General features: G+C 43.7%; 1 protein-coding gene across 5 annotated transcripts; it reads left to right on the top strand.

Moving 5' to 3' along the window:
• Positions 1-4,325: 4,325 nt before the first annotated feature.
• ING4 (inhibitor of growth family member 4) lies at positions 4,326-20,785 on the top strand. 5 transcript variants are annotated; one of them, XR_010608053.1, is made up of 9 exons: positions 4,933-5,072; positions 17,337-17,408; positions 17,865-18,031; positions 18,226-18,340; positions 18,658-18,766; positions 19,099-19,246; positions 19,638-19,699; positions 19,920-20,251; positions 20,400-20,785. XR_010608053.1 is itself a non-coding variant. In XM_065658736.1 (8 exons), the coding sequence occupies exons 2-8, from the start codon at positions 17,381-17,383 to the stop codon at positions 19,957-19,959; spliced, it is 669 nt and encodes a 222-aa protein (XP_065514808.1). In that variant the 5' UTR covers positions 4,326-4,471; positions 17,337-17,380; the 3' UTR covers positions 19,960-20,785. The 5 variants fall into 5 exon arrangements, 3 of the variants coding, with proteins under 3 accessions (XP_065514808.1, XP_065514806.1, XP_065514807.1); XR_010608052.1 differs by having other exon boundaries at positions 19,920-20,093; positions 20,187-20,785; XM_065658736.1 differs by lacking the exon at positions 4,933-5,072 and adding an exon at positions 4,326-4,471 and having other exon boundaries at positions 19,920-20,785.
• Positions 20,786-27,347: the final 6,562 nt, after the last annotated feature.

Here is a 27,347-nt window from a genome sequence, read left to right on the forward strand (position 1 = left end):
TCTATGTTCGACGTGCTTGAAATGGCCTTTCCTGGTCACTGGTTTGTGTTGTTTTCTAATGTCTGCTACCATTCCCTTTCTTGGAATCTGTTATCTAGCATGGGGATCCATATATATTTAAGGCTGTACAATTCCTGTGTTACCAGTTATTTCAAAGGTATTATTGCTAGTGTTTGTGCAGTTTGCTGCTACTCCTGTAGCTTTTACTGTCACCGAGGAAGAAGCTCATGATTTTTACCAAGGAACTTTCCCATCAAGCTTCAGAAATGCCACTTTATCCCAGGTCTCTTTTTTTCTCACCAATGAGAATTTATTATTTCTCTGTTTACCCAGAGACGTGTTGCTGGTGAAGAAATAATTGAAGATACCTTACTTTCATTATCTTTGTCACTTATTTGAGTTTGGATTAGGTCTTCCTCTTTGGAGTCCTGAGGCTGTTTAACATACTCAGGGTGCTTCACGTGTTTTAAAAACTATAGTTGATACCTGTGAGATGCAAAATGTAACATCGATAGAAAATTCTTCCCTGTTGAGATGAAGCCTCAGGTTCCTCAGTCTGCAGCTTTTCAGCCTTGTGCACTCAAGCCAACAACGGTTCAATTTATCTAACTCCCACTCACAAGAGTGGAAGATTCTCTAACAAGATCCCATGGTCCTTCCTCTTCCACTCTTGAATTCTTTGACCCTGCATTTTTTTATGATGCCAATCCATTTGTATCTGTACCCAAGAAGACTTGACAATGACTCTGGAGTTCTGTATTAGGTTGCATCTTGTATCTTTGCTGGAAGGTGGTAGCACTTTTTGTCCTTTACTGAATCGGTTGTCTGTTCTCAGCTGGATTTTGCACATTATTGTTGCTTTAAAAGGAAACATCACGTAGGCTGGAAACCATTTAGAAGTCACCCACAAACAGTAACTGAATCTTGGCCATGACTAATGACAGTATTGCTGAAATCTTCAAGAAAGATTTGAGACTTTCATAATTTAAAGCCTTATGGTTGATCAACCATGTCCCTTATTAGAGTTTCTTGTTGGTTATCACTGCCAATAAAACTGCTATTCTATTTTAATACTTTTTTTTTAATCCATAGGGTCTTGTTATGCCTTTGTTCATTACATTAAAGTCTTCTGCTATAAGAAGTCATTTTTCATTGTAAAGAATTACAGGCCATGATCGAGTCACTGGACTCATCTTTCCAAACAGCTAAATTAAATAGAGCTGGTTTAGATATCTCACACTAAGGCTTGGCTCCATCATGTAGTACCTACCTATTGCCTTTCTTCTTCCTTTATGAATGACCAGGCTGTATTGTGTTCAGTTTTAAGTCTCACTACTTCAGGCCTAGATGGTTATCTTGAGCCACCCAACTTACATTGCCATAAAAGGATATGTAGTTCTTCATGTTAAAACAAATAGCATTATGTTTCTTTTCTTAGCTGAGTGCAACCCATATCAATTACACTGTAATTTTGCCAAATCAGTGTTAGGCTAACTGGCTTACAGCAACCTGGATGATCCCAATTACTTTTCAAAGACTTTCTACGTAAAAGTATTTGCTTGTCTTCTGGAACCCATTCAGAACTCCAAAGTTGTTTGGAAAAGAAAGCCCATTGCTTCCATCTGCTTGCCAGATAATTCTTTTAAGATTATGGATTGTGAGTTTCTAGCTATGCAACTTCTAGGATGTTTTATTTAATGGTTAGAATTAAACATCTTCTTAAATCCCATTGGCAATAGGTAATATTTCATTACTTCACAGATTTGTCTGCATCATCCAACCTTCTTCCTAATATAGAATATGAGATTCTGCCTGTCTTCTATATTTTTATTGATTATTTTATCATCTTTATATCAACTAAAGGATATATATCATGTTTAGGATTTTTTTCTAATATTTAGCAGGTAATGTACCCGAAAGCTGCCCAAGTTTACTAGTGCAGTTTCAGAACACAGAATGAAATTGCTCTGTACATTTCCCTAACTACAAGATAGGTACCTGTTCAATCGTCATTTCAGGTACAACAGATTAAATTTGTGTGCATGGTTTCTTGTTTCTGTATAGTAGAACACCAAAGTACTAGAGAGATGTAGTAACTTGGTCCAACAAACATTTCGATTTCATGTAGTGTCTATGTAATGAATGGAAAAAAAAAAAACTGCAAGAAAAGAAATCATGACACCAAAGAACTAGAGTCTACGCCTAGTTTTGCTGTTGAATTAGGATATGTTTTTGGAATGTGGACACAGTTATAATCTGGGCCCTTTGGCATCCTCTTTCATTTTTAAAGCTGATTAACCACCTTGGGGGCATGTGCTGCAGATCAATGGTTTGATGTTTGTGAGCATGAAGTGTGAGTACATCTAGTCTTTTCCTGAAGAGAAGGAAATGCAGAGCAGGGACCTCTGAACCGGGGATGTTGAATGTGGTACCTCTACAGCAAAAAGGGAACCAGACAAGACCCTGAATTTGTAGGTCACCTGCTGGGATATGCATAAGGATTCCTCTCATGCACCGGCCTTCACCCTGTGGTCCTTGGACAACATTTAAGAGGTCTGTAAGGTAACTGAAAAGCTGGAGGCTTAAATTTGGCATGCAGGTGTTTACATTTCAAAGGGGAAATACACAGACATCTGTAGATCAATAAAGGTTGAGAACCACTGCTCTAGACTACTTCAGCAGGCCGTTTAGCTTTGCTTTGTGTAGGCCTGGGCAGTATTCCCGCTCATCAGTCGGATCCTTCATCTAACCAGGAGGTATTTTCTGGTTTAACAACAAGATGTCATTGAAGCAGCAAACTCTGGGGTGGGGGGTGGTGTGTGATAACCATTGGGCTTGGCATACAATAGTTACCTGCTTGTCAATTTATGAGGCTGGCTGGGGGGTAGACGTAAATAGTCATGTGCTTCTACAGCATGTTCTAGTTGGGGAAGCATCTTCCTGTACAGTCATCGGTGTCCATGCTAGAACTTTCACTTGCAGAAGTGTTTACTCTAAAAAATATCACGCCTCTCACCAAATAACTATTGTGGTAACACTGCAGGTGAGGGTGCTTCTGGAATCCTGAGTAATGCACTTCTCCATGAATCTCAGTGCCTCAGCTTTCTAAAGAAAGCAAAATTAGAGAGACAGCAAACGTTTATAGATTTAGAGCTTGGGAACTAGCTTTTGCTGGATTGGAAGAGTTTCTACTGCCATGAGACCACACAGGCAGGCAAAACTGCCCCTCCCCTTTGTTTTCCAGCTTCATGGTGGCAGTTCATGAAGTTAAAGATACATTTGTACACTTTACTGAGGTTTCCCATTTAGATTTTAGGCAAGTGTCTCTTTATTTCCTTGTCTTTTGTATCAGCAATGGCAACAAGGCCAGAGGGAGCTTGTATTAATATTTCCATTTTAGTGGTCTAGTATTTTCACATCTCTCCAGCCTTGGCTTGGATGACAAGATGGGATTCCCAGGTGGTCTCTTAACCAAACTGGTGGTGTCTAAGTTAAACGCCTGTTTCTTAACATCAGCTCCATTCAGCCTGGTATCTCCAAGCAGGATGCATTTGGGGGATTCTGGTTTAGTACTGTGACAGGGTATAGGGAGCAGACTTTTTTTAATAGCCACATCCTTCTTAATTACGAGTGTGGGGCAATTTATACAAGACTTTTGAAGTACTTTAAAACCAAAGTGAGGCTTAACAATAACGTTCAGGTAACTGAAGCCAGCTGCTTCACATGGGAACTGAAAAGAATAGGAAATGTTTTGAATAATTAAAAATGTCATAACTTAAGTGACTATAGGACTAGAAAACACTGCATCTTCAGAACACAGTGGATCTCTGAAGTAACAATAGTGTAACAGCAAGATGGTTGATAGTTCAAACAGCTGCAATTCATTTTCTAACAGCCTCTCAGTCTTGCTTTGTAGGCTTCTGGAAGACTTAATCCCATTATATCGATATAAATAAAGGCATGGTGCTTTGGAAGATCTTTGGGAGGAAAGAGAAGCAACAAGTTGGGTCATTTCTCATGGCCAGAAGCTAGCAACAGGCAGTCCTGAGCAATGACTGTCGTTATACAGTCTGTCAGTAAAAAAAGAGTGGGCAGGAGAAAGGCAGATGAAACATCTGCCAAACAAACCCAGTGCCTCCTAAATGGCAGAGGATGCTAAATTAATGCTCACCTCTTGAAAGAACAATCCTGAGTATTGCAGGCTCTTAAGGACCCCAAGAAATAAGATTGTCTAAGTTCCCTTGTAATCGCATGTGTGACCTCACCCTCTTGGCCTAGCACAGCAGCACAGCACCTCGCGTGCAGGGGCGAGCGAAGGACGGGCCGGGACGGGTTCCTGAGCTCCGCAGCAAGATCTCTCGCCTAGAAACGCCTCGTGGTGTGTGGTCATGGAAGCGGGCCTGGCGAGATGGAGAAAGAAGAGCCGTGGTCACATCTTTAACTTCATTCCGTTGGTTTGTTGGCGTGTTAGGTATGTTACGTTTGTACCACAATCATTTTGCAGAGGAGTCTGTCTGTCTGTCTGTCACAGGGCAGCGGCTGTTCATGGCTGGCGAGTTACACGGTGACTGCAAAGCCACAGCGCTGTGACAACCTCCCAGCACCTCCTCACTCCGATCATCCAGCAGGAGCGCCCAGCCGGGCTGTTCAACCTTATCTGAAGCCAGGAGGTACCTCTGTAGCCCCCAAAAGAAGCAGCCCGTTTCTTTTGGGGCGGAGATGAGGGCAGCAGGTATTTACCCTCCCGCAGCTCAGGAGAGACGGATCAAGGCAGCCCCGGGCTCCTCCTCGCCGCAACCAGCAGCGGAGCGGCCCGGCCGGGCCCCGTCCCTCCGCCACCCCCGGCGGGGCCCCGCCCGCCGCCCTCTACGCGCCTCCGGGGACGGGGCAGCTCCGCAGAGCCCAAAATGGCGGCAAGCGCGGAAGCGCCCGGGCAGGCGGGCGGAAGCGGCTTCCGCCGCCGGGCAGCGTTGTTTCCGGTGTAGCGGGTGGGCGCCGGCTCCCGGCGGAAGCGCCCGTGAGTGCGGGGCCCAAGATGGCGGCGGGGATGTACCTGGAGCATTACCTAGATAGTAAGCGCTGCCGGGGGCGGGGCCGAGGGCCGCGGCTGGGGCCGTCCTGGCACGGAGGGACCGCGGGGCGGGGCGGGGCCCCACGGGGGCCGAGCTCTGCCCGAGGGCTGACCGGTCCCCGGGGCGCCCGCGGCCTGCCCCGAGCCTCCCGGGCGGCAGCACCGCCCGGCTGTGAGGGCCCTGGGGCGGTGCGGGGGGCGCTCCGTCCGCTGCCGGGCGCGTAGAGGCATCTTGGGGCCGCTTAGAAACGGCGGTTCCGGCGGCGCGCCCGGAGAGCCGGTGCGGGCTGCCCCTCCGGCCCGGGGCAGGGCCCGGGATCCCGGCCCCGCCGCGCTCCGTTAAGTCTGCCGCGCCCAGCCCGCAGGAGGGAGCCCGGTGCTGCTCCAGGCGCCTTTCGGGAGCGGCGGCTTGGCTGTCAGTGGCTTTTCTGGGGGAAACACCAAGCCAAAGATAACTTTTGTACCTATAGGGATGTGGTTTTGGAAGCTTCCTTTGCTGTCACTTTAAAGGTGTAGTTTTGCTTTGCCTGTCGAAGACGAGCTCTGTAAATACTAATGGAGTTGGTAACATCTGAGCTGTCCTGTGATATCATCCTGCTTTACAGTGCTTATAACTTTGTCAAACTCAGATATTTGGCGATTAAGACTTTATGGTTTTTTTCTCCCCCACGTTCCTAAAATAGTCAGTAGACTGATCAAAGGAGTTGTTTTTGAAGGAATGTACTAACAGGTTAAGATTTGGTAACCTGTTCTTTGATTAATGCTGTTTTCATGTTTTCCTTCTTATTTGGTGTCAGCACTAGAAATGGGGATCATGTTGATGAGGTGGTATGTTTAAAGCATGGTAGTACTGGAAGTGTATCTTTTACTTCGCTGTACCTGGCCAAGGTGAGTCTCCTGACATCTGTTTGCATATGCTTGGAAACACTGGAGCTTGGTTCTTCAGAAGTTTGCCACACTAAGTTTCCTTTAGCACAGAGCTGATACAGTGTCAATATGGAGACAAAGGGTCTTACTCCTTGTGTCCGCAGTGCTCCTTTTGTTATTACAAAATGTCTTTTGAATTAAATTAAGAAAGTCCAAGAACGATAGTGATGCTTTGCTGTGAAAGGCTGAAGAGAAGCTGGAAGTGAACAGGCAAGTATATTGATCTAGGAGCTATGAGGAAGGAGGATGCAAAAGCCAGGAGGAAGAGTTGGATGAGGAGGCAGATTGTTAAAGAGGAGCAAGGATTGCTGAGCAAAGATGTTGTTCTGCTGTTCTCATTCAATTGTGGAGGATTGCAGTTGACTGAGACTCTGCAGCAAAGATGGCCAGGAGTTGGGAGGACAGGGGCCAGACAGGAAGAGAAAGAAGCAGACAGACAAGGAATAGGTGTGTGGGAAGGTTGCAGGGTTCTCCTACTGGGAGAGCACGAGTGTATTTAAGTAAGAGCTGCAGTGTGAACATAAAGGAGTGAAAGACTGGGATTTGCAGATGGCAGGCAGAAATGAGAAAGATGCAGCACTGAGTGTGGAGAGGTACGGTAGATACCATGTCCGAGAGAAAGGAAGCGGTGGAAAGGCATGGTGGTTCGAGAGCACTCCCAACAAAGCTAAACACTTGTAGATCTCATTGTAATTTTCAGCTTAAATCAAGGAACTCCCTGGAGATTCCTCTGTTCCTCTCTAGTACAAGCTTGCAGAGAAAATTACAAACTCTTATTTTCTCTGTCAGCTGAGATGCGTGGTCCTGCAACTAAAGTAGAGAATCTTGTCTCGTTGAAAGCAAATATTAATATGGGGGTGTAGACTGTCGTTTTTGAGGTGTTTTGTTTTTAAAAAAATAGTAATGTGCACAGTCGAAAAGTGTTTTAAAAAAATCTGTCTACCAAGATGCTAGGAAGAGCAAAGCAATCTTCACTGCAATAGTTTAGTCTTTTTCACATATTCTTAGAGCTCGTCAGGCCTTTCTCAATTTCGACTGGTGTCCTGTATAGTACATGCAATATTGTTCCCCTTTGTTAACTAACTGTAAGAGAGTTGCTGTGCTTAATCTAGAATTTCTTTCAGAAATGCACATCATGTGAATTTTAATACTTCCAGTCAAAGAGCATCCATCTCAGTCTTCAGTAAGTTAACTTGTTGATAGGTTTTCCTGTCATAGTTTTGTGACATTTGTCGATAGTTAATTTTCACAGTTCCTATATTTAGTCATTGCACCTCTAATGCCGTTTACCTGTCATGTTGAAGTGTCCTCTTATTAAAAGTTTCTTCCCTACGTAGATTGTAATTGATTAAACCTTAACCTTCTTTCTGGTAACTTAACAAAAAGAAAAAAAATGCCTGCAATAACATATTTTTCAGTTTTCTAATTAGCTGTATTGTTCTCCTCCAAGCCTATTCTAGTCTTTTGAGACCCTCCTTGAACTTCTTACTCTCTGAAAATGCATGCAGTCCTTCAGTACCTACTCTTCTTCATGGTACTAACTAAAGAAGTCAGATTATCGTTCTTCTGTTGGGTATGCCCTTGTCTCTGTTCACCATTGTGTTTCAGCTGGGAGCTCACGTTAAGGTAACTATCTACCATGTTATTGGTATGACACAGTGTTTCTGTTTCTTGGAAATAAGGTCCAGCATCCTTTAACTGTCACATTTTTCGTTCCTAAATGTATTACGCTACATAAGACTTAATGGAAAGTATCTGCTTGTAGTTGGGCTGTCTCTTGCTGTCCCAGCTCCTTCCATTCCTGTTCTTCCAGTCCGTATCTGGCTTCCCAGTGACTAACTTTCCTTTTGTTGGATCAAGAGCTGCTTCCTATGTGATCTGCATAAGTGGTGCAGCTACTGCTGATAGTTGTTTGTAATGCATTCTAAAGTCTTATGTAGCCATTTAAAATACTTTTTAGATATCTTGTGTTGTTGGGGTTTTTTTCATATTCTAGCTTGTTATGCAAGATGATTTCTGATGCTACATCGAGTATTTAATGCAAGTTGTAGTTTAATCACTTCAAAAATTATTTTCACTAATGCAATGTGTACTCTTTGCAAAAAAGGCCCAGTCAGGCAAGTTTGTTTTAACACTTCATCTATATTTTCATCCTTGTTTAATTCTTTGAGATGATTTCAGATCAGCTGTTCCATTTCTTTTCATGCCTACCTGACAGCATTCAGTTTCCCCCTCATTCCTTGCCCATTTTTTTCTTTACATTATTTCAGTATTAAAAAACAGTTCAATTTTAAATTAGTTCACTACTGCTCCAGAACGTTCTGAAATCGATACAAAACAGAACCTTTGGTCAGTTCTGTTAAAAATGTCTAATATTTACATTTATTTTTCGAAACTGAGTTCTTTTAGTATTATAGTGCTAATGTAGACATAGTTTTCAGGTGAATTTTTTTTCCTCCCAAAGAGTTTCTCTTTCATATGGTTTACTAGCTGGATCTGCTCAGGGAATGAATGAGGAGTGTGTGATGAAAGAGGGCAGTTGTTTGTAGGACCTCTTCAAACCCTTGAAGAAAGGAAGGTATATAATGAATTCAGTGAAGATTGTAGGAAGAGAAAAGGTGGCCTCATGTTTGAAGCAGTTAAATACCATTCTGACAAAGTGAGTTTGAGGTTTGTGTTTATTTTGGGGGTCACGCTTTTTACAGGTTCTCCTTGCATAGATTGTGCCTCCCTCAAATTATGAGTGAAAATTTGTAGTCAGAGGAACAGATGTGCAGAATGCTCATAGCTGCAACTGAAGTCTGCTTTGAACAGATAATTCTGAAAAGTGGGGCTATGTAGCATTTTAGACATTTTAAGAGGTGTGTTTGCAATTAGCTGGCCTTCTTCGCTTTAATCTCTTTGCTTCAGTAAACCTCTTGACTTCCATTTTATTGGTAAAGGAAGTGGGCTACTCTGCAGCAGTGTTGTGAAAAAGCATTCTATTGTCACAATAATGAATGCCTTGAAAAGCTGATTACTGAGGCAATTTTCAGATTGAGGTTTGGGTCATGTATGCCTGACTCTGTATTGAGCAAAGATAATAGACCAAAACTTTGAATCACTGCTCACTGAGAGAGATAAGTGCCTTGTACGAAAATCTCATGCAGTTGGTAATTAAAAACTATATGTTAAAATGCATGAGTGGTCTGACAAAGCTATGCATGCAGCCTCAGTTGTTTCAGTTCATAAATTTTGAGTCTTCCACTTTGAACACCTAAAGTTGTTTTCCAGGAGATTTTTGTGGAATAGCCAAGTTAACAACGGTTCTCTTAGTAAAAGGTGTCTGGCAGTTTCTTAGGTCTGGTATTTCAGTAGCTTTCAAGTCCTTGCTGTAATTTGAAACTGGGTTTAGACCTAGGATTAGACAGGCCCTTGCCCTTGCTCTAAGCTGTTAACTGCAAAGCATATCTGTCTGAAACATGTTGTGCTCCTAGCAGATGTTTTTTCAGCAGAAAAATATGCATATCCCTTCTGTGCTCAACATCCTGACAGAGGAACTCCATACCTTGTCTATTCTGATCACCTTCCTTCATCCTACTGAAGCTGTCCCTTCGATCACTCTACCAAGGCAAAGGATTTGGGGAAGAGGAAGAAGAAGAATGTTTCTTGTTCCAGTTCTTTTCTTCCCAATTGTTCTTCTTTGAGCACAGCTCATTCCTTGGTTCTCTTCAGTGTCTGAAGTTAAGCATGAAAAGATTTCAATTTCTTCAAATACTGCCCTCCTTCTGGTCTCTGAATCATTTTATGCCTGCTTCTGAGGAAAGCAAGATACTGAAGTACTTTCCCTCACACCAGAAAAGCAGTGCAGCTTTACTAGGGGGAAAAAAACTATGGGTGCAGAGGAGTTAGAGATGTAGAAAGGAATAGAGGAAGAACAAGAAGGAAGAAAACAGTGTTTTATTATGAGAAGATTGAATGTGGACGAAGACTCATTAGAGGAGTTTGTGCTTGCACAAACTTGAGTTACTGTGCTTGGCTCAGTATTTGCTCTCGTACTGGGTTAGAAATACTGTAGTGGAGGCTTTGAAGGGGAGAAAGGAAGAGTGACTAATACAGATTTTCCAAAGGATGAGATGCAAACACTGAGTTTTCTTTTTGTTTGGAATTTTTGAGAGGATCACAGAGCTTCTTTGTAATAGGCATTGTTTAAGTACATATATTCAGAAAACAATCCCAAATAGTTTTCTACAAGTCTTGGTTTATAAGCAAATGTGCCATGAGTGTAGGGAACTGCTGTGAAACTAAATGTATTTTCTACCATTAGTGCGTCTCTGTTCACCCACCTAGTGGGTATCAGAATAAAGTAACTATACTTAGTGACAACAGACAAGTTTGTCTTTGATCGCAACAGAACCAAGGCATGTACATCTCCTCAACTGTCTGGTGCCTGAATTTACTATGAAAAGACCTCCCTGCTCACCTGCGTATGCTTTTCTGAGGTCATGTCTGCCCAGTTGCTCAGGTGGCCAAGGTGAATGGAAAGGTCATGTTTCTGGGCGTGCTTTCTGAAGCAATCCAATGGCACCTTCCCTGCTGGTTCTAGCCGTCAGTGTCCATCATGTATGTTCCTGCCTGGACTGATGAGGTTGTTACTTTAATTGCCCTGCTGAATGGGGAGCATACATTGTTCCATTGGGAAGTATGTGCCAGACCAGAAGGGTGTTCAAATTTCCATATGGTTGAACTGGTCTATTACGCAATAAATGCCAGCATAAAATGCTGGCAAGGAATAGTAACAAAACAATAAAAAAATTTTCTCTCTTTCCCCACCCCAAACCTCTGAGGAACTCTAAATGCTTGAGAGAATCATCACCAGACAGCCAGTAACCTTGGTGAGCTTGAGGATGTCACTGGCCTGTCTACTCAGATGGCTACTTGGTATTCATTCAATTATTTTGAAGGCCACCAGGAGCAGACACTAGGACACATCTGCCTCAGTGAAAAGAATGATGGAAACAGCAGTCTTAGATGAGGAGGGCTCAGCTGGTAAGTTAACATGGTACTGTGTAGTCATTTTCTTCTGTTTTTTCCCCTTTTTTGTACTGCTAAGGGAGGCACCGAGTTTCTTTTTGCTCCTTCTGTTTGCATGTGCCAATAGGCACATAGTGTTGGACCAGTTCAGGGCTTGTCAATGCTAGAAAATTTATGCCGGCATAAGCACAGAGCAACAGGAGCAGCACACACCCTTTTGGAAGTCATAATCTTTCTCCTACAGCTGACATGGGAATGTCCTTTCATTCCTTGATAACATTAGCTAACCCAGTAAAATAGGTTTATTCTATCAGAATAGCTACATCTGTCTGGATTTTCCTCTGAATAGCTTCATCAAATGAAGGTATGAGTATTATTATCTGAATACTTTTAGAGGGCATGGGTATGATATCAGCACTTGCTGTAGGCTAGCCTTTGATTCCTTCCCAGTCCTCTTATTCCCTGTCTGCTTTCCAAATTCTCCAGCAGTTCTTCTATCTCTCACTTTACCTACTATCATTACTCTTATCCCCTCCCGAATGTAGCATGTAGGCATACCCTCTTCTTCTTACCTCTAAAGTTTCTCACATCATACTTCACATATGCAAGTCTCTCAAGAAATGATTTCTATATTCAACACAGTTTTGGTGTAGTGAAAATTGCCTTTCACCTTACTGAGACATTGGATAGTTGCATCTGTGATGCAGCACACATGATCTGTGGAAAATTACAAAAGATCTGATGCAGGGGAGAGGATTTGGTGATTCATAGGCATCATTTGTTTCTGTGTGAAAGCTACTGGCACAGCCTACACTAAGCTAATAGTTTTATTATTGTTAATGACCAGTTTATTTAGAATTTGTTTTGTTGTTGACTGGTATTTAAGAGCTGATACAAGATAGCTTTACACGGTAAAGGATACTGCATTTTCTATGCATTTCTGCACTTAACTAACAGCAAATCTGATGTAACCATTTTGACAAACAGCCCTGTAGTCTGTTTGGTGGTAGTCCCTGCCTTTGGAGATCTGGGACAGGCTGAAATGCCTGGGGTGTTGTGAGTCTCATTTGACATGTCAGTCTTCAAAGTCCTCCAAGCTTCTGAAGTCAAGGTTGATCTTTAACACAGCAATGAAGATCCCTTCTCTGAGACTTAACAACATTGCCTACTGTCTTGGCTGTGGGTGCTGTAGCATTGAACCAATGTAATAAGAAAATGACGAAAAGAGCCCCTCCCTCCTGGAGAAAGGGTCCACTCTTTGGGTGACTATGAGGTTTCTGTCGCTGTTGCATTGACTGCCATTGCTGACGGATACCTGTTTCTTTGGATAGTACCTGAAGTAGATGCGCCTTGGCGAACTCATGTGCAGTACACTGGCCCAGAGTTTGGGATAGATGTCTTGGTCATAGAATTCCTGGGTGCCTGCGCCTAAGTCAATCTACCATGCACCTGAACACGCCATTTGTAAAAATGTAGGGAGCATTATCTCTTACAGAGCTCTTGTGAGGGTAATGTTACAGGGTTAGGATGCATATATTGCAGTAGGGCTGAGCCATCTATGAATAGAGAGAAAGGTATATATTATGCTTATGCACCGATTTCAGTAAACTGCATAGGAAGATAAATAATTAACTGAGAACACAGGACAGAGCAGAAGCGGCAGTTTAAAAGGGTTATACCCTCTAAAAGGAGGGATAGAGGGATATAAAAGGCATCCTTCCCCCTATTGGAGAAACAAGGAAGCTCCTGAAGATTGCTGTAAGCCAATTTTTGCTGCAGTATACTTAATGGTACAGAATTGTGAGAATTGTGGAGTACTGAAAAGTCCTACATGCTTCCTTCGCAAGATCCCAGCCAATTTCCTGTCTTAGGGGGCAAAGAACTTACTCTCTCATTGTGGGAGTCCCTGGCACAAGCAGGACTTTTTAAATTACTTTCAGCAGTGTGGTGTTTAAAGTGTTTGCTGAAATCTGTACTTTTCAATAAAGCAATTGTGGTTATGTTTCAAAATATATTTTCACATTTTTTAATAAATTTAAACATGCATCTGAACATGGTGGGTGAACGGATGTCTCGGAAGAGGCATCATGTATTTGTATAGTGCTTGATGCGATGGATTTCTTTTTAGGAATTTGGACATTGTCATAGTACAAACCCATTGTTCGGCACAGTTAAAAGACATGCTGTGGGATAATGAAGCATAGTGACATGCATCAGGTTGTGTAGGCTTGCTCTCTGTGTATTTGTGTCACAGTTAAGATCTGAGTTGAGTAGCTGAAGTTTAAGTATCAGTTGCCTACACCTGACACCCCACGTGTTTCTAAAAATAAATAAATAAAATAATAATAATAATTGGAGGGGAAGGAGGGTGGTGATGGATTCTGACTTTTGGAGAGTGAGAGTGCGTGGTTCTTCAGGGACAAGACAGCGTGGTTATGGCTGGCTGCAGAATGAATGGTGGAAGGAATGACAAGGAAAGAGGAGAGCAAAAGAGGTGAAAGAACAATAGGGGCAGTGAAGGGATAGGAATTGAGGACAGACTAAGGTAGGTAGAGAGACTTTTAACTTCTGATAAGAAATGAAAACAAGGTAAGAAAAGGAAGGGGTGGGAAAAACTCGATGAGAACCTGTGCCCGTGCTGTGCGGCGTGATCACTCGGTGACAGGAGTGAGTGGGGTGCGGTGGGGCTGCGCCTGTCTTGGTGTGGGTCTGTGCACATGAACTCGGTTGCATTAGTGCCAGCCCAGGCTTTGGGCCAAGTTGCTGGCCTTGCTAGCACTTTCTTCACTGTACATCTTCACCATCCTCCTCTTCCTCTCACTGCTCTGCCATTTGTGCTGAAAGAGACCCTCGCTTTTCTATTTTACTGTCAGATTGTTGCCTGTCTGCGACAGAGTGCCTGCCCTTCACTGTCCTCTAGTGATCAAGGATGCCCATGGAATGTTTTTTCTTTATTATGATCCATTTCAGAATCTGAGAATTATTTGGGCATTTTACAATATATAGTATTAATATGTAGTCATGAAAAGTTTAGGTGCATCATACCATGTGAAGAAAGAACAATGAATAGTAAAAGAAAAAGGAGAAATTCAGGAGGAAATGAAATTACAAAATTCAGGAGGAAATGAAATTACATAAATAACGTTAATGTTTTTAGAAAGGCTGAGGGAAAGTTGTGATGTGTTAGTAGGAATGAGGAAATGGAAACTTAAATCTTACTCTTTATTATTATTATGTTATTTTTTTTAATGGGACTGTTGGGGTGGTGATGTCTTATAGCCAGTACAGCATAGGCCAAGTCGTTTCAGCAAGTGTTCTGGCCACTGTGATACATTCTGTGATGCAAAGCATCACTTTTTTTTTTTTTAAGAGTAGATGAGAGCTTTTGAGTTAAACTACAGATAGTAGATTAAACTATATACCATGCAAATAGTTTGTTGCTCAGTTAAAACTTTCCTAGCTGCAGCTGTATCTTGTTATACTCTTTGCTTTTGCCAAGCTCTCTCTGGATAATAATTTGTCGTGGTGTACTCAGCTTCTTTCCGCTTTCAGTCAAATAGATAAAGCATCTTAAAACCAGTTCTGATTATAAAGTCATTGTATACTGTCACTTGTTTCGTTTTCTCTCAATTTATTGATGAACCAATTACAGAATGTTGGTCCAATAATAGATCAGCAGAGCGAAACATTTTGCCGGGATCTTAGGGAATCATTTTCCTGGTTTTAGCAGGGAAGGAGTTCAAATGACAGGAGTTTGTCTCATCAGTCCCCGTGGAAACCTGCCCAGCTAATGAGCTCCTGCAAGACCATTGCTCCTGCTTGGCTGGTAAATGCTCCGCTGATTGTGTCTGTGCTGAGCGTCTGCCCGGCCAGAGCCAGGGCTGGGCAAAGCCCCTCTCGCGCTGCTGGGGCAGGCAGCCCTGCAGAGGCGGCAGGGACACAGGGGAGCCCCTGGCCTGGCTGGGGGGCTGGCAGTGAGGGGAGGGGGCCCTGGGAAGAGAGAGTCCTCCGAGGACAGATGTTCCAGGCTGAAAAGATGAAACCAGACACACAGAGGCAGAGGCATTCCAGAGGAGAGCATGTGCTGGTGTTAGTGACGGGGGGTGGCAGATTTTTACAGAAATGGCTGTAAAAACTAGAGCACAGTCCCTTTCAGGTTCTATGGCAGAAGCGAACTCCTGCCCAAGTTTCTCCTGCTGCTAGAACATCACTGTGAAAAGCAGTCATAACCTTGTGTGGGGTCATTTTGCCCAGAGAATTGCATCCTCCTGGTTTTTGTGCTGGCTCAGGTGCTTGTGCTATCTAAAACATTTCTAGACCTGCTGAGGGAAAACTGGCTGTACCTGGTGGAATTCGTGCTTTTTCTGACTTTCCATTTTAGAAGAGAAAAATTACATTAATATTTTTTTTAAAACTACAAAGTCAAAAATTTAGAAGTTGCGATCTTCCAGGATTGATAAACTCAGTATAAATTCAACATATTATGTCCGGTGCAAGAACAGATACTGTTTTCCTCTACAGGACACCTGTCTTGTCTTCTGCAGGGGATGCTTTGGAGAGGAGTGAAAGGTAGTGTGCTGCAGTATGGCCCATGTTTCATTTGCTGTACATATTGAAAGGTTTGGAGTTGACGAGGCTGAGGATGGCAGGAAGGAAAAATATATGAATTTGAGATTCCTAAGCCGGATTTCATTCTTGCCATAAGTTCCCATTGTCTGCAGTGATAATTTTCAGCATTGTGTCTCCGTTGTCTTCTGAGATGCTTTTTTGAGCCATAGGGGTGTAATTTGGTAGTGGGCTGCCTGAACCTCGTATGAAGTCTCTCGTGCTAGACAAACATGGAAGTATTGAATTTAGGACTGTGCAAACAGCCTTAATTTTGCTGCCTAGTAATGTTTTCAGAATTTGATTTTGCATTGTTAGCTGTTCTTGCATGCAGGGGGGCAATGTGAATGTGCTGTGTGATTATGTATCTGGGTACTTAAGGACACCTACTATCTGAGCATTTCTCAGGTATTTAAATTACAAGTGGCAACAGAAATCGAAGCAGTAGCTTGGTTACTTATGAGGATTCTGTAAGTAACTTAATATATTCTGTTTGTGTGAAAAAATAAGTTAAAGAAACAGTGTCTGAGCACAATGAGGCCCACAGTTTTTTTCACCTCTTAAAGGAATTAATTTCATGGTCCGTGTGTAGTACTTGTTAAAACCTGCCTCTTGCATACAGACCTTCCCTGCCGGCTGATTGATTTTTTCAGGGGAATATCTCTACTGTAGAAACATGTGGCAGTGAAAATAGAGACAGCTGTGGGCACTGATGTATTAGACAGTTTTGGTGATGGGTGGACACACCTTCATTTATACTCTCCATGGGTTGGAGAGTGGTTTCAGGAAGCAGACATGCTTGCGTTGTGTCTCTGAAGAGCTTTTCCCCATACCTTTTTTTTAAAAAAAAACTGCAAGAGATACATATATATATATATATATATATATTTATTAGATATAAAGGTGACGACAATCAAGCTTGGACTTCAGATTAATGTCGTGACACTAGATCTCAATTTGATTAGGCAGGCATGGAAAAACGAGAATTCTTTTCATCAACTTTGTCAGTAGAGCATCTGGTGATGCCTGGGGGATGAGTAGCACAGTGCATTGAAAATTAATTGACTATCAACTTCACATTGCTCATCAGAGCCCTACGGACATTTATTATTCACAATGTGTAGCATCCTTCCAGGTGTTGGACAGACCACACTGAGATTACAGTGCAGAAGGCACAACAAGGAACATGCGACAGGGTTTAGGACTGCTGTTCCCTGCTCCCCATCCTTTGGCTCTGCGCAAAGTGTCTCCTGTCCCCTATATGTAAAATGGATGCACCAAAATGGACTCGTTTTTCAGCGAATTAACATTTTATCAACTTTAATTTTGACATCCTTGCATAGAAATGACTAAATGGCATTATTTACCAGCTGTTATAATAGTTTTTTTCATTACTGAATGGAGTTCTTGGATGGATACGTTGTATTATAACGACTGACTTCAGTACAAATTTTCATTTTCTGCTTTCTTAATGTAGGCTTTTCTGCATGGCAGCAGTTTTCTGTGAACTAGTACGTATTATAGAACTATGCTTCTGGATTAAGTACATAACATTTTTATAGTCTGTCTCCTTTGGAGTTGACGACAAATAGAAGCACACCAGTGTGCACCAGGAAAGGGGGTTGGACTGGTGTATGTGTTGTTATCAGTTGAGTTAGCTTTGTTCCTTTGTTGGAATCACAGGAACCTGACTTCTCCATGTATCCTCCTTTCCCTGCAGGTATTGAGAACCTGCCATTTGAATTGCAGAGAAACTTCCAGCTCATGCGAGATCTGGATCAGAGGACAGAAGGTAAGGATGGGATAGGACAAGAGGAAATGGCCTCACATTGTGCCTGGGGAGGTTTAGGTTGGATATTACGAAAAATTTCTTCACTGAAAGGGTTGTCAGGCATTGGACCAGGCTGCCCAGGGAAGTGGTTGAATGACCATCCCTGGAGGCGTTTAAAAGACACGTAGGTGAGTTTCTCAGGGACATGGTTTGATGACAGCGTTAGGTTACGGTTGGGCTTGATGATTTTAAAGGTCTTGTCCAACCAAAATGATTCTATGATTAGAGATGGTTTCATTGACGAGACAGCTTGTCTCATATGCAGCTTGACCAGCCTTTCCTTTGCCTTTATCGTAGAGATCTCAGGGCAGAGGAGGAAGTGTACAGCTGCTCTGATCCTTCAGCCTCTTGATGGAGGGCCCTGTAGTGTGTGACTGTGTATGTGTATTTATGTATTTAATGCTCAACTTGTTTCAGACCTCAAGTCAGAGATCGATAAGTTGGCCACAGAGTATATCAGCAACGCACGGACTTTGTCTTCAGAGGAAAAACTGGGGCTTCTCAAGCAAATCCAGGAGGCCTATGGGAAATGCAAGGAGTTTGGGGACGACAAGGTTCAGCTGGCTATGCAGACCTATGAGATGGTATGAAGGGAAATTTCTGGTACTTATCATATGAAAAACTGTACTAAAGCCCCCAAGCCTGGAAGGCCCTGATGTCTCTTTTTAGGCCCTACCCAGACTTGCTTCTCAGGTCTTAGCGCAAGCCCCGTGCGCTCTCCTCTTTGGCCTTTTGGGCTCTGTTTTGTGGTAACTCCTGATCACTGTCGTCTTTGCAGGTTGATAAGCACATCCGACGGCTGGACACAGACCTTGCTCGCTTTGAAGCAGACCTGAAAGAGAAGCAGATAGAGTCGAGCGACTATGACAGTTCTTCCAGCAAGGGCAAGAAGAGTGAGTACCACCGCTGGGCTGCAGATTGATACAGGAAGCAGCCAAGTGACTATGGAAGTGGTGGGGATGAAGGCAGGCACTGGAGTGGTACAAATCAAAGACTGTTACGCTGGAATCTGAAGGACAGGTAAAAAGATGGTGGTGACGTGGGCCCCCCTTGTGTGAGCATATTCAAGGCTGCTAGATAAAGTTAAGATGGCGTGTATGGCCCAAAGCCAATATACACTCCAAAGTATTTTAGTGCTGGAGAGGTTGTTACTGTCAGGTGTCTATTCTGGTGGGGTGGCGGATGCAACACCTTTTTATCTTCTTACCAGAGGGCCGAGCCCAAAAAGAGAAGAAAGCTGCCCGTGCTCGCTCTAAAGGGAAGAACTCTGATGAGGAGGCACCAAAAACTGCCCAAAAGAAATTGAAGCTTGTCCGCACGTAAGTGTTTATGAGATTTGCGGGAATGAGGAGCATCACTGCAAGTCAGACCAAGGGATGCCTAGCCAGACTTCCCTGGGAAGGATCTGATCCCCACCCCGACCAGACAGTGTGTCCCCTGGCCCTTCTTGGGAAGCAAGGGGAAGGAGACCTTTTAATTCTTTCAGGGGAGTGTGGCGGGAAGGGCAGAGCAGGTCACTTCAGTGGAGTTGGGTGTATGTGCTTAAAAAAAGAGAAGTGGCTGTCTCTGGCAAACGAGAGCATTGTCTTGGGAGACATGAAGGGACTCGAAGCCAGTAATTTTGCTGACCGACTTTATTCCTGTCCTGCAGTAGCACAGAGTATGGGATGCCTTCAGTCACCTTCGGAAATGTGCACCCTTCAGATGTATTGGACATGCCCGTGGACCCCAATGAGCCTACTTACTGCCTCTGCCACCAGGTCTCCTATGGGGAGATGATTGGCTGTGACAACCCAGATGTAAGAACCTGCACTTGATTGAAATGAGAGAGAAGGGAATCGGGAGAGTCTTGCATGGGAGGTCTTGTCCTGCTTGGGCGGGGCCTGATACAGCAAGCAAGGATGAGAAGAGGGCTTACCTCTGATAGTTTGGAAGCAAAGAAGGGTGGCTTGCCTAGGGCCTGTTAAAGTGCATCTTTCTTCAGGATTTTTCTTAAAACAACAGGTTGTTTTCTTGCCCCCACACTTAGCAAGGGAGGAGGGGAGTTCTCCTTGCGAACAATGTATAGGCTGGGTGTCAATCTTCATTCCTTGATCGCTGCTAGGGATTTAGGAGTTTGTGATCAAATGTTGAGAAGCAATGATTTCAAAGAAAACTGCCCTTTTAACCAGCTGCTCTCCATCCCAACAGTGTTCCATTGAATGGTTTCATTTTGCCTGTGTGGGTCTGACAACGAAACCAAGAGGAAAATGGTGAGTGAACAAGCAACGTGGAGGGGCCATTGGTCTTTAGAAAGGGGAGGTTCTGGGTGGCAGAGGGGAGAGTATTGTATATACACAGTTAGAATACCTCTTTATAAGGAAAACTTGAATTAAAGCTTTGTCCAGGACCCTGGAATGCGTCTTTTGGGACTGTATGTTCAAGGTTCATATCATGCCGTAAATGCTGGCTTTTTGCTTCCCTTTCTACCAGGTTCTGCCCTCGCTGTTCCCAGGAGAGGAAGAAGAAGTAAAATCCTGTGAGCCCTCAGTACTGCTGCAGGAGCTCTCTTCCCCCTGCCAGGGCCTCGTCCCAGCTCCCCCAGCCCTTGGGGCCTTGACTGGGGGGAGTCTTGCCCTGTTTGTGGTTTGGGCCATCCCTGGAATGGTGTGTAGCCTCACAGCAGTTCCTGTGTGTTCTGTATCCCTGGTTGCTTCCGAATCCCTAAGGGAGGTCCTCTCTGTGTACTATTCCAAACAGGTCTCTGAACCTCAAAGGGAGTGAATGAGGGCACCAGGGTAGCCACCAGATTCCCAGGGATTCAGGTAGCCCCTGATTTTCCTTGGCTTTCCTTCAGCCTCCTCAGAGTTCATTGCCTACTCTCTGCTGAGAGGACAAGGCTATGGGATGGGGGAAGGAAAGGAGGTAAGTCTTTGGCATTTTAGGTCTTTGGTTTTTCTGGATCTTTTTCAGGAGAGAGGGAGTAACCAGGCCACTTCTTAATCTAGTGGGTTGGTTGAGAGACTGAAAACCTAATATACTCCCTATCTTTAACCATTCCACTACTGGTATTGAGCAGCCTCTTTTGTTGGGGAGAGGAGGAAGAAAAGGAGAGAGGAGTGTTTAGAGCTAGCTTTGTCTCTCTTATTCCTGGGATAATCCTGCTGGTCTGGGAAGCACATTGTGTGAAGGAGGAAGAATTTCTGACCACACGGGAGAAATGGCTTGATATAGCCTGTCTTCTGGCTCCAAAATTCTCCCTTCCTTTGTGCAGTGGAGCTTCTCCATTATGATGGGAAGTTTGGGGATTCAGATCCCACTTGTATAATACAAAATTAAATAAAGTTCATTGAAACAAATACTTCATTTGCCTCTCTGTCACCTCCAAAGTAAACTGTGGCAATTGGTTTATTTAGTTAGTCTTTCTCTCTCTGCTCTGCTTTTATTCTAAATTATGAATGTGATACAGCTTTTTCATGCAACTATCCTGAACAGCGTTAATAAGTGACATTTTGCCTAAGTCAGGCCTGAAAATATACCTAATATACTTGCGAACGGTTACTAAGCTTTCTAGTGGCTGTGAAAAATATCTGCCCCTTCAGTCGTGCCTCACAAGAGGGTGGACATTTATTTACATTTTTGTTGGATTATTTACTTCATCAGTTGTCTTCTCTCAAATGAGCAGAGGTGGAGGTTATAGAAGGCCAGCCCTCACTGTGGCTGTTTGGCAGCACAGCTGAGAAAATAAGCTGTTAGGACAAACCAAGACTCTGGATAGGTGTTCCAGGTATCCTGAGAAGTTGCTCCGCAGTGGCTCACTTTCACCTCTGATCACCTTGTTGCCAGAAATGCCAGCTGCTGTTACTAAGATAACGTTAGGCTCCAAAACAATTGCGGTCTGTCTTTGTAGTGTCTGCAGGTAACTGAGGAGATGATCTGTACTGAAGCTCCCCTTTATCTGCTCCATTGGCATAGCCTGGAGATTGATGAACTTGAGACTCTTCCTGCTTGTTGTCTGCTATTTAGGGGGGTTTAAGCTTTTCACCTGGAGCGTATGAATGTTTTCCTCACGTAGGTAACTTGTATGAGGATCAGTGGAGTGTTTTTGTTCTTGTAGTCATGAAGCCGAAGCTCTTCTAGGGGTTCATTATTAAAACCCTTCAGAGGACTGTGTAGGTAGCGAGCAGTGCTACTCCCACCGTGTAATTGTACAGGGACCCTGTCAAAGCCATCGGCTCAAAAGCCGGTGTTTATTCTTCTGTTCAAGGGAGTTAGCATTGAATCAGTCTTTGCTTTTGCTTCCAGAAGGGTTGCTCAGGTTCCCATTTTGCACAGAAAAAAAAATAGAGGCAAGTTCTTACCCAGACTGTGGTTCATATGGTTTGTGGTACCACTGCCACAGTCTGGATCTCAGTCCCCAGATTGTCTTAAGCCATTTTCCTGGGGCTTCCTTTGTTAAGGAAGTAAATCTGGAAGATGTCAGGTTTGTGTGTGGTACAGTCTTCATAACAGGAGATGCTGTGCCATAGAGTCATAGAGTTTGGGTTGGAAGGGACCTTCAAAGGTCATCTAGTCCAACCCCCTGCAATGAGCAGGGACATCTTCAACTAGATCAGGTTGCTCAGAGCCCAGTCCAGCCTGACCTGGAATGTCTCCAGGGATGGGGCATCTACCACCTCTCTGGGCAACCTGGGCCAGTGTTTCACCACCCTCATTGTAAAAAAAAAATCTTCTTTGTGTCTAGCCTGAATCTCCCCTGCTTTCGTTTAAAACCATTACCCCTTGTCCTCTCACAAGAGGCCCTGCTAAAAAGTCTGTCCCCATCTTTCTTATAGGCCCCTTTTAAGTACTGAAAGGCCACAATAAGGTCACCCCGGAGCCTTCTCTTCTCCAGGCTGAACAACCCTGACTCTCTCAGCCTTTCCTCACAGCAGAGCTGTTCCAGCCCTCTGATTTTTGTGGCCTTCTCTGGCCCCTCTCCAACAGGCCCATGTCTTTGCTGTGCTGAGAGCTCCAGAGCTGGACACAGGACTCCAGGTGGGGTCTCACCAGAGCAGAGCAGAGGGGCAGAATCACCTCCCTCAACCTGCTGGCCATGCTGCTTTTGGTTCAGCCCAGGATATGATTGGCTTTCTGGGCTGCAGGTGCACATTGCTGTTTCGTGTCCAGTCTTTCATCCACCAGTACCCCCAAGTCCTTCTCTGCAGGGCTGCTCTCAATCCCTTCATCCCCCAGCCTGTATCGATACCAGGGGTTGCCCCAATCCAGGTGCAAGACCTTGCACTTGGCCTTGCTGAACCTCATGAGGTTTGCATGGGCCACTTCTTGAGCTTGTCCAGGTCCAGTGGGTAGGAAAGCTGTGGCAGAAGGAAAAAAAATGTCTTCAGCTGGGGTTTATCTAGCTATCGGCAGGGTGCTCAACTAACAGAACAAAGGGAGGGTGTGGTCTGAACTTGAAAATGGACTTTGGGGAAGGTGCAAGGGTGACAAAGGACACAAACGTTCCTGTAGGTGGTTTGGTTTTGATGGGATGGGACACTGGATTGTAACGGCAGCAAGCTGTCTAGGAACTGTTGGCTGGAGAGGCGTTTGCAGTGGTAGCTCTGTAAAAAAGTTTGGGAAACACATCTCTAGTCTTCTGAAGTCAGCGCAGGACAATGAGAGGGTGAGGTAGACCAGAATACTCCTGGTTTTGGACTGTAGCTTGGGCGCAGGGTTACCACCATGCATCTTGGGACACCGAGAATTGTAGCATTCTGATGACATTTAATGCAAAACACATGAGAAAAGCCTAGGCCAGGTTCCGATTCGATGCGAGAAAACATCACGGAGCGCTAGGCAGGAAGCTCCACTTACCTACTACCCTGCCATGGCATCCTGCATCAGTCCAACAAAGGGCTGCTTCAGCCAGCAGTGTGGAGCATTCAGGGGACATTTGCTGTAGCTGAGGGAATGCTCTGACTTACAGGAAGGTGGAATTTAGACAGAAATATGGATCAAATCGGGAATTTTTAAATGGCTTACAAGTATAAATGCACTGAAAGGAAACTAAAAACTGACCTTGGAAGAGAGGGAATAAGGGCAGTAACTGCAATATTTAATCACCAAATGGGGGAACTAAAAGAATCAGTAGAAGCTAGAAATTACAAAGTACAAAAATGAAGCCAGTAGGAACAAAGCCTATAAGTGCTAAGGCTAGAAACATAAGCAGCTTTTTTTAGAATGCCTTTTGTTTTTGATAGAATTGAACGTGGCACATGTCCATTACCAACTGCAGACAGCAGAATTGTTTGTAATGAGAGGAGGGAGAAGTGTTCTGTAAATATTTATTCTGTGTTGGTGCTGGTGTCATGTGTGGATGATGTATTTCCTAGGCAAACAGTAAGGAGGATTTTAAATAGCATCTATTGGGGTGAATGCTTTTTTGATCAGCAGTCTTCAGTAAATGGTGCTTGTCATCCTGTGAAAGCCACCCAAAGGCATCTGTGATCTGCTCTCTGTCAATCTCTGGACTACTAGAGAAAGCCTAAAAGGCTGAAAAAGAGCCAGGTCTGTGCAGGTCCCTAATGATGTCAAGAAGGCTGCCATAGTGGTCCAGATGTGAAATACTGAAATAGCAGAGAAGTAAATTGCTTCTCTTTAAAATAAGCAAGAAATCCAGGTCAAAAAGTAAACTCAGTTTGACTGGAAGTGGCAAAAAAGATCAGTCAAAAATTGCTTGATTTTTTTTTTTTTTTTTTTAAGATCACTGTTAATAGCTACCTGTATTGCAGTAGTTGTAATGGCATCTGAAAAGTTTATTTCACCTAAAATTGAAGTGCTTTTAAAGCAGATACACTAAGTTAAAGTAATCATGAATACCTTTAAAGAACTGACTAGCTTGCAGAATTCCTGGAACTGCTGTCAGTGCAACATAAACATTACTAAAATGGAGCTGGAGAAATTGCACCTTGTCCAGGTGTGATTGTCCCAGCTGTGGATATCACTCCTAGGTAGCTGGGCAAGTGTGGTTGCTGAGGCTGCTCAGTAAAGTGTTCCACTTCCCAGTGAGCAGATGCACTCAGAAAGCTCCCATCCCTCGGGATCTGCAAGTGATTAAATGAGCCCCATAGCTCAGCAACGTTCAGCCCTTAATTAAGTCCTCTTAAGGTATTATTTTCCTAACTATACACTCAGAGCTGTGCCCTGGGCAGTATGTTCCTGTCTGTTGAAAAAGTTATGTAAGACTTCTGTGCTTAAAGAGACTATTTGAGGCTTGATCATGGAGTGTGTTTTGGTGGTATTCACTTAGATTATCAGGGATGAATTCTTAGGAGACAGTTACCGCATATACATATATATATCTTAGAACTGGAAACACTGATTGGAAGGTACTGCTGGAGCTCATCTGGTCCAGCTTCCCCTTCAAAGCAGGACTGCTATCGGTCCTGAATCCTAAACTTACCGAATATGTGCTGACTAGCAAGACGCTCTGTAGTGGAGCAAGCTAGAATAAGAAGCAGCAATTGTGTGGCGACAGGTGATCTGCAGAGAAATGGATGGCACTTCCTCCAAGTCCCAGAAAGGAGGGAGACCAAGGGTGCCTTGTCCTTCACGTGGCTAAGTGAATCATAGAATAGAATCATAGAATCATGTTGATTGGAAAGACCCTCAAGATCATCAAGTCCAACCATTAATCTAACACTGGCACTAAACCATGTCGCTAAGAACCTCATGTACAGCTCTGGGGACGGTGACTCAACCACGTCCCTGGGCAGCCTGTTCCAATGCCTGACAACCCTCTCCATGAAGAAATTTTTCCCAATATCCAATCTAAACCTCTCCTGGTGCAACTTGAGGCCACTACCTCTCATCCTATTGCTTGTTACTTGGGGGAAGAGACTGACACCCCCCATGCTACAACCTCCTTTCAAGTAGTCATAGAGACTGATAAGGTCTCCTCTCAGCCTCCTTTCTCCAGGCTGAACAGCCCCAGTTCCCTCAGCTGCTCCTCATCAGACTTGTGCTCCAGACCCCTCACCAGCCTCGTTGCCCTCCTCTGCACTCTCTTCAGCACTTCAATGTCTTTCTTATGATGAGAGACCCAAAACAACACAGCGTTCAAGGTGTGGCCTCACCAGCGCCGAGTACAGTGGCACAATCACTTCCCTAGTCCTGCTGGCCACACTATTTCTGATACAAGCCAGGATGCTGTTGGCCTTTTTGGCCACCTGGGCACACTGCTGGCTCATGTTCAGCTGGCTGTTGATCAACACCCCCAGATCCTTTGCTGCCAGGCAGCTTTCCAGCCACTCTTCCCCGAGCCTGTAGCACCACCTGCGGTTGTTGTGACCCAAGTGCAGGACCCGACACTTGGCCTTGTTAAACCTCATACAATTGTTTCAGACAAGGTGCAGCAGGACATTGACGTGACTGAGCCCAAACCACAATGCAACCACAGTGAACAGTCTTGTGTGAACTGATACCAGGAGTGCTGAGGTTTCATTTCTCCTGGTGCAGGGCAAGGCACAGCAGTCATGTAGCAGCGTTCATCAGTAGATCATTTCACATACCGTGATTATCCAAATTTGTGAGCGAGCTTAGACCAAGGGCCCTGCACAAAGTAGACCTGTCTGGTTTGACAGTTTCTGAGCAATTGTCTTTTATATAATCAACCATGGCTCTACTTTTTCCCTGCCAAGTGAACCAGGAGAACAAACTGTGGAGACATTGACAAGCTGAGCGGCAACGTCTGGGGAGCGTGCAATCCCTTGCTCTAAAGCAGCAGCAGTAAGCAAGCAAGGCTGCAGCATTTAAAGTGTTGAAGACCAATAGAAGGGAACAAAATGTTCTGTCTTTCTTTACAAAGACAACTGAAGGAAGTTTCTCCAACTCCCTTGCCTAGTAGTTACAGTGTCAGAAGAAATATAACTGGTTTTATCAAGTAAAATGCTTTTCATTTATAAAAATAGTCAGACATCCTGCTTCATTTATGCTAATTTATGTTTATTCTTCTGAATACAGGAAATAAATTTAAGTCTTCGTTTAAAAAAGACATTTTTGCTGAAGTCTTAAGAACAGGCAAACATAAGCTCCTAAAGCCCAGTGTGAAAAAATGCTCAGCAAGTTGCCCACTTCAGTCTGGTTTTGCACATGTACAATTTAATTTCAGTGGTTTGGGTCACTGCCATTGAAGGAATAATTCATTCAAAGATGAAAACCAGGCTTGGAGAAGAAAAGACCGGGATTACTTTTTTACACATCAACAACAAGCAAGAAAAATAAAGTGTCAGATCATGATGTTTCCTTCTTCCAAAAGCCTGAATGATCCAGTCATTGGAAGAACTCATTTAGTTACCACAGAAAGATGCAGGTGGGAAGAGACCTCTCTGGAGCTCTGTAGCCCAAGCTCCTGCTCGCACTAGGGCTACCTTTCTGGTCAGTTCAGGTTGTTCTTGCGCTAAACCAGCCTGCCTAAAATGACGAGAGCAGTTCATTCAAGCATGCTTTTATGAATTCACTCCATTTTAGGTTGTATTATTAATTCAATGATCCATTTTTAAATGCTGTTTTTGCAATCAATTAAGTATTCCATTTTCTAAATGACAAGTAAAAAAAGTGCTTCGTTGACTATTTCCTAACAAAATAAAATGTAAATTAAGTATCTGAATTAATGCATCTTATAACTGCACAGTGCTTATATAAATGTGAATAGATTATCATATCCACCAAGTTTAAATGAGTGCCAATTTCAATGTAAAGTCTATATTTATCAGCATATTCACATAGCTCTCAGCCACTGACAGTAAACCTACCAAAATAAAGCACAACAGCAGAATGAAGATTATTTCACCTGCGATTAAAGTCAGCAATTTATATCATTTTGGTTTAAATCAGCACACTCTCTAATGCTTTTTTCTATGGAAATGGAGATCTCAGCCC

Source organism: Caloenas nicobarica, chromosome 1, assembly GCF_036013445.1.
Source record: "Caloenas nicobarica isolate bCalNic1 chromosome 1, bCalNic1.hap1, whole genome shotgun sequence".
Lineage (NCBI taxonomy): Eukaryota > Metazoa > Chordata > Aves > Columbiformes > Columbidae > Caloenas > Caloenas nicobarica.

Excerpts from the sequence above, each read along its gene's own strand:
- ING4 (XM_065658734.1), top strand. The coding sequence starts at position 5,036 with ATGGCGGCGGGGATGTACCTGGAGCATTACCTAGATA. Across the intron at positions 17,409-17,864 it reads TCTGGATCAGAGGACAGAAG|ACCTCAAGTCAGAGATCGAT; the intron begins GTAAGGATGGGA and ends AACTTGTTTCAG. Across the intron at positions 19,247-19,637 it reads TTGGCTGTGACAACCCAGAT|TGTTCCATTGAATGGTTTCA; the intron begins GTAAGAACCTGC and ends CCATCCCAACAG.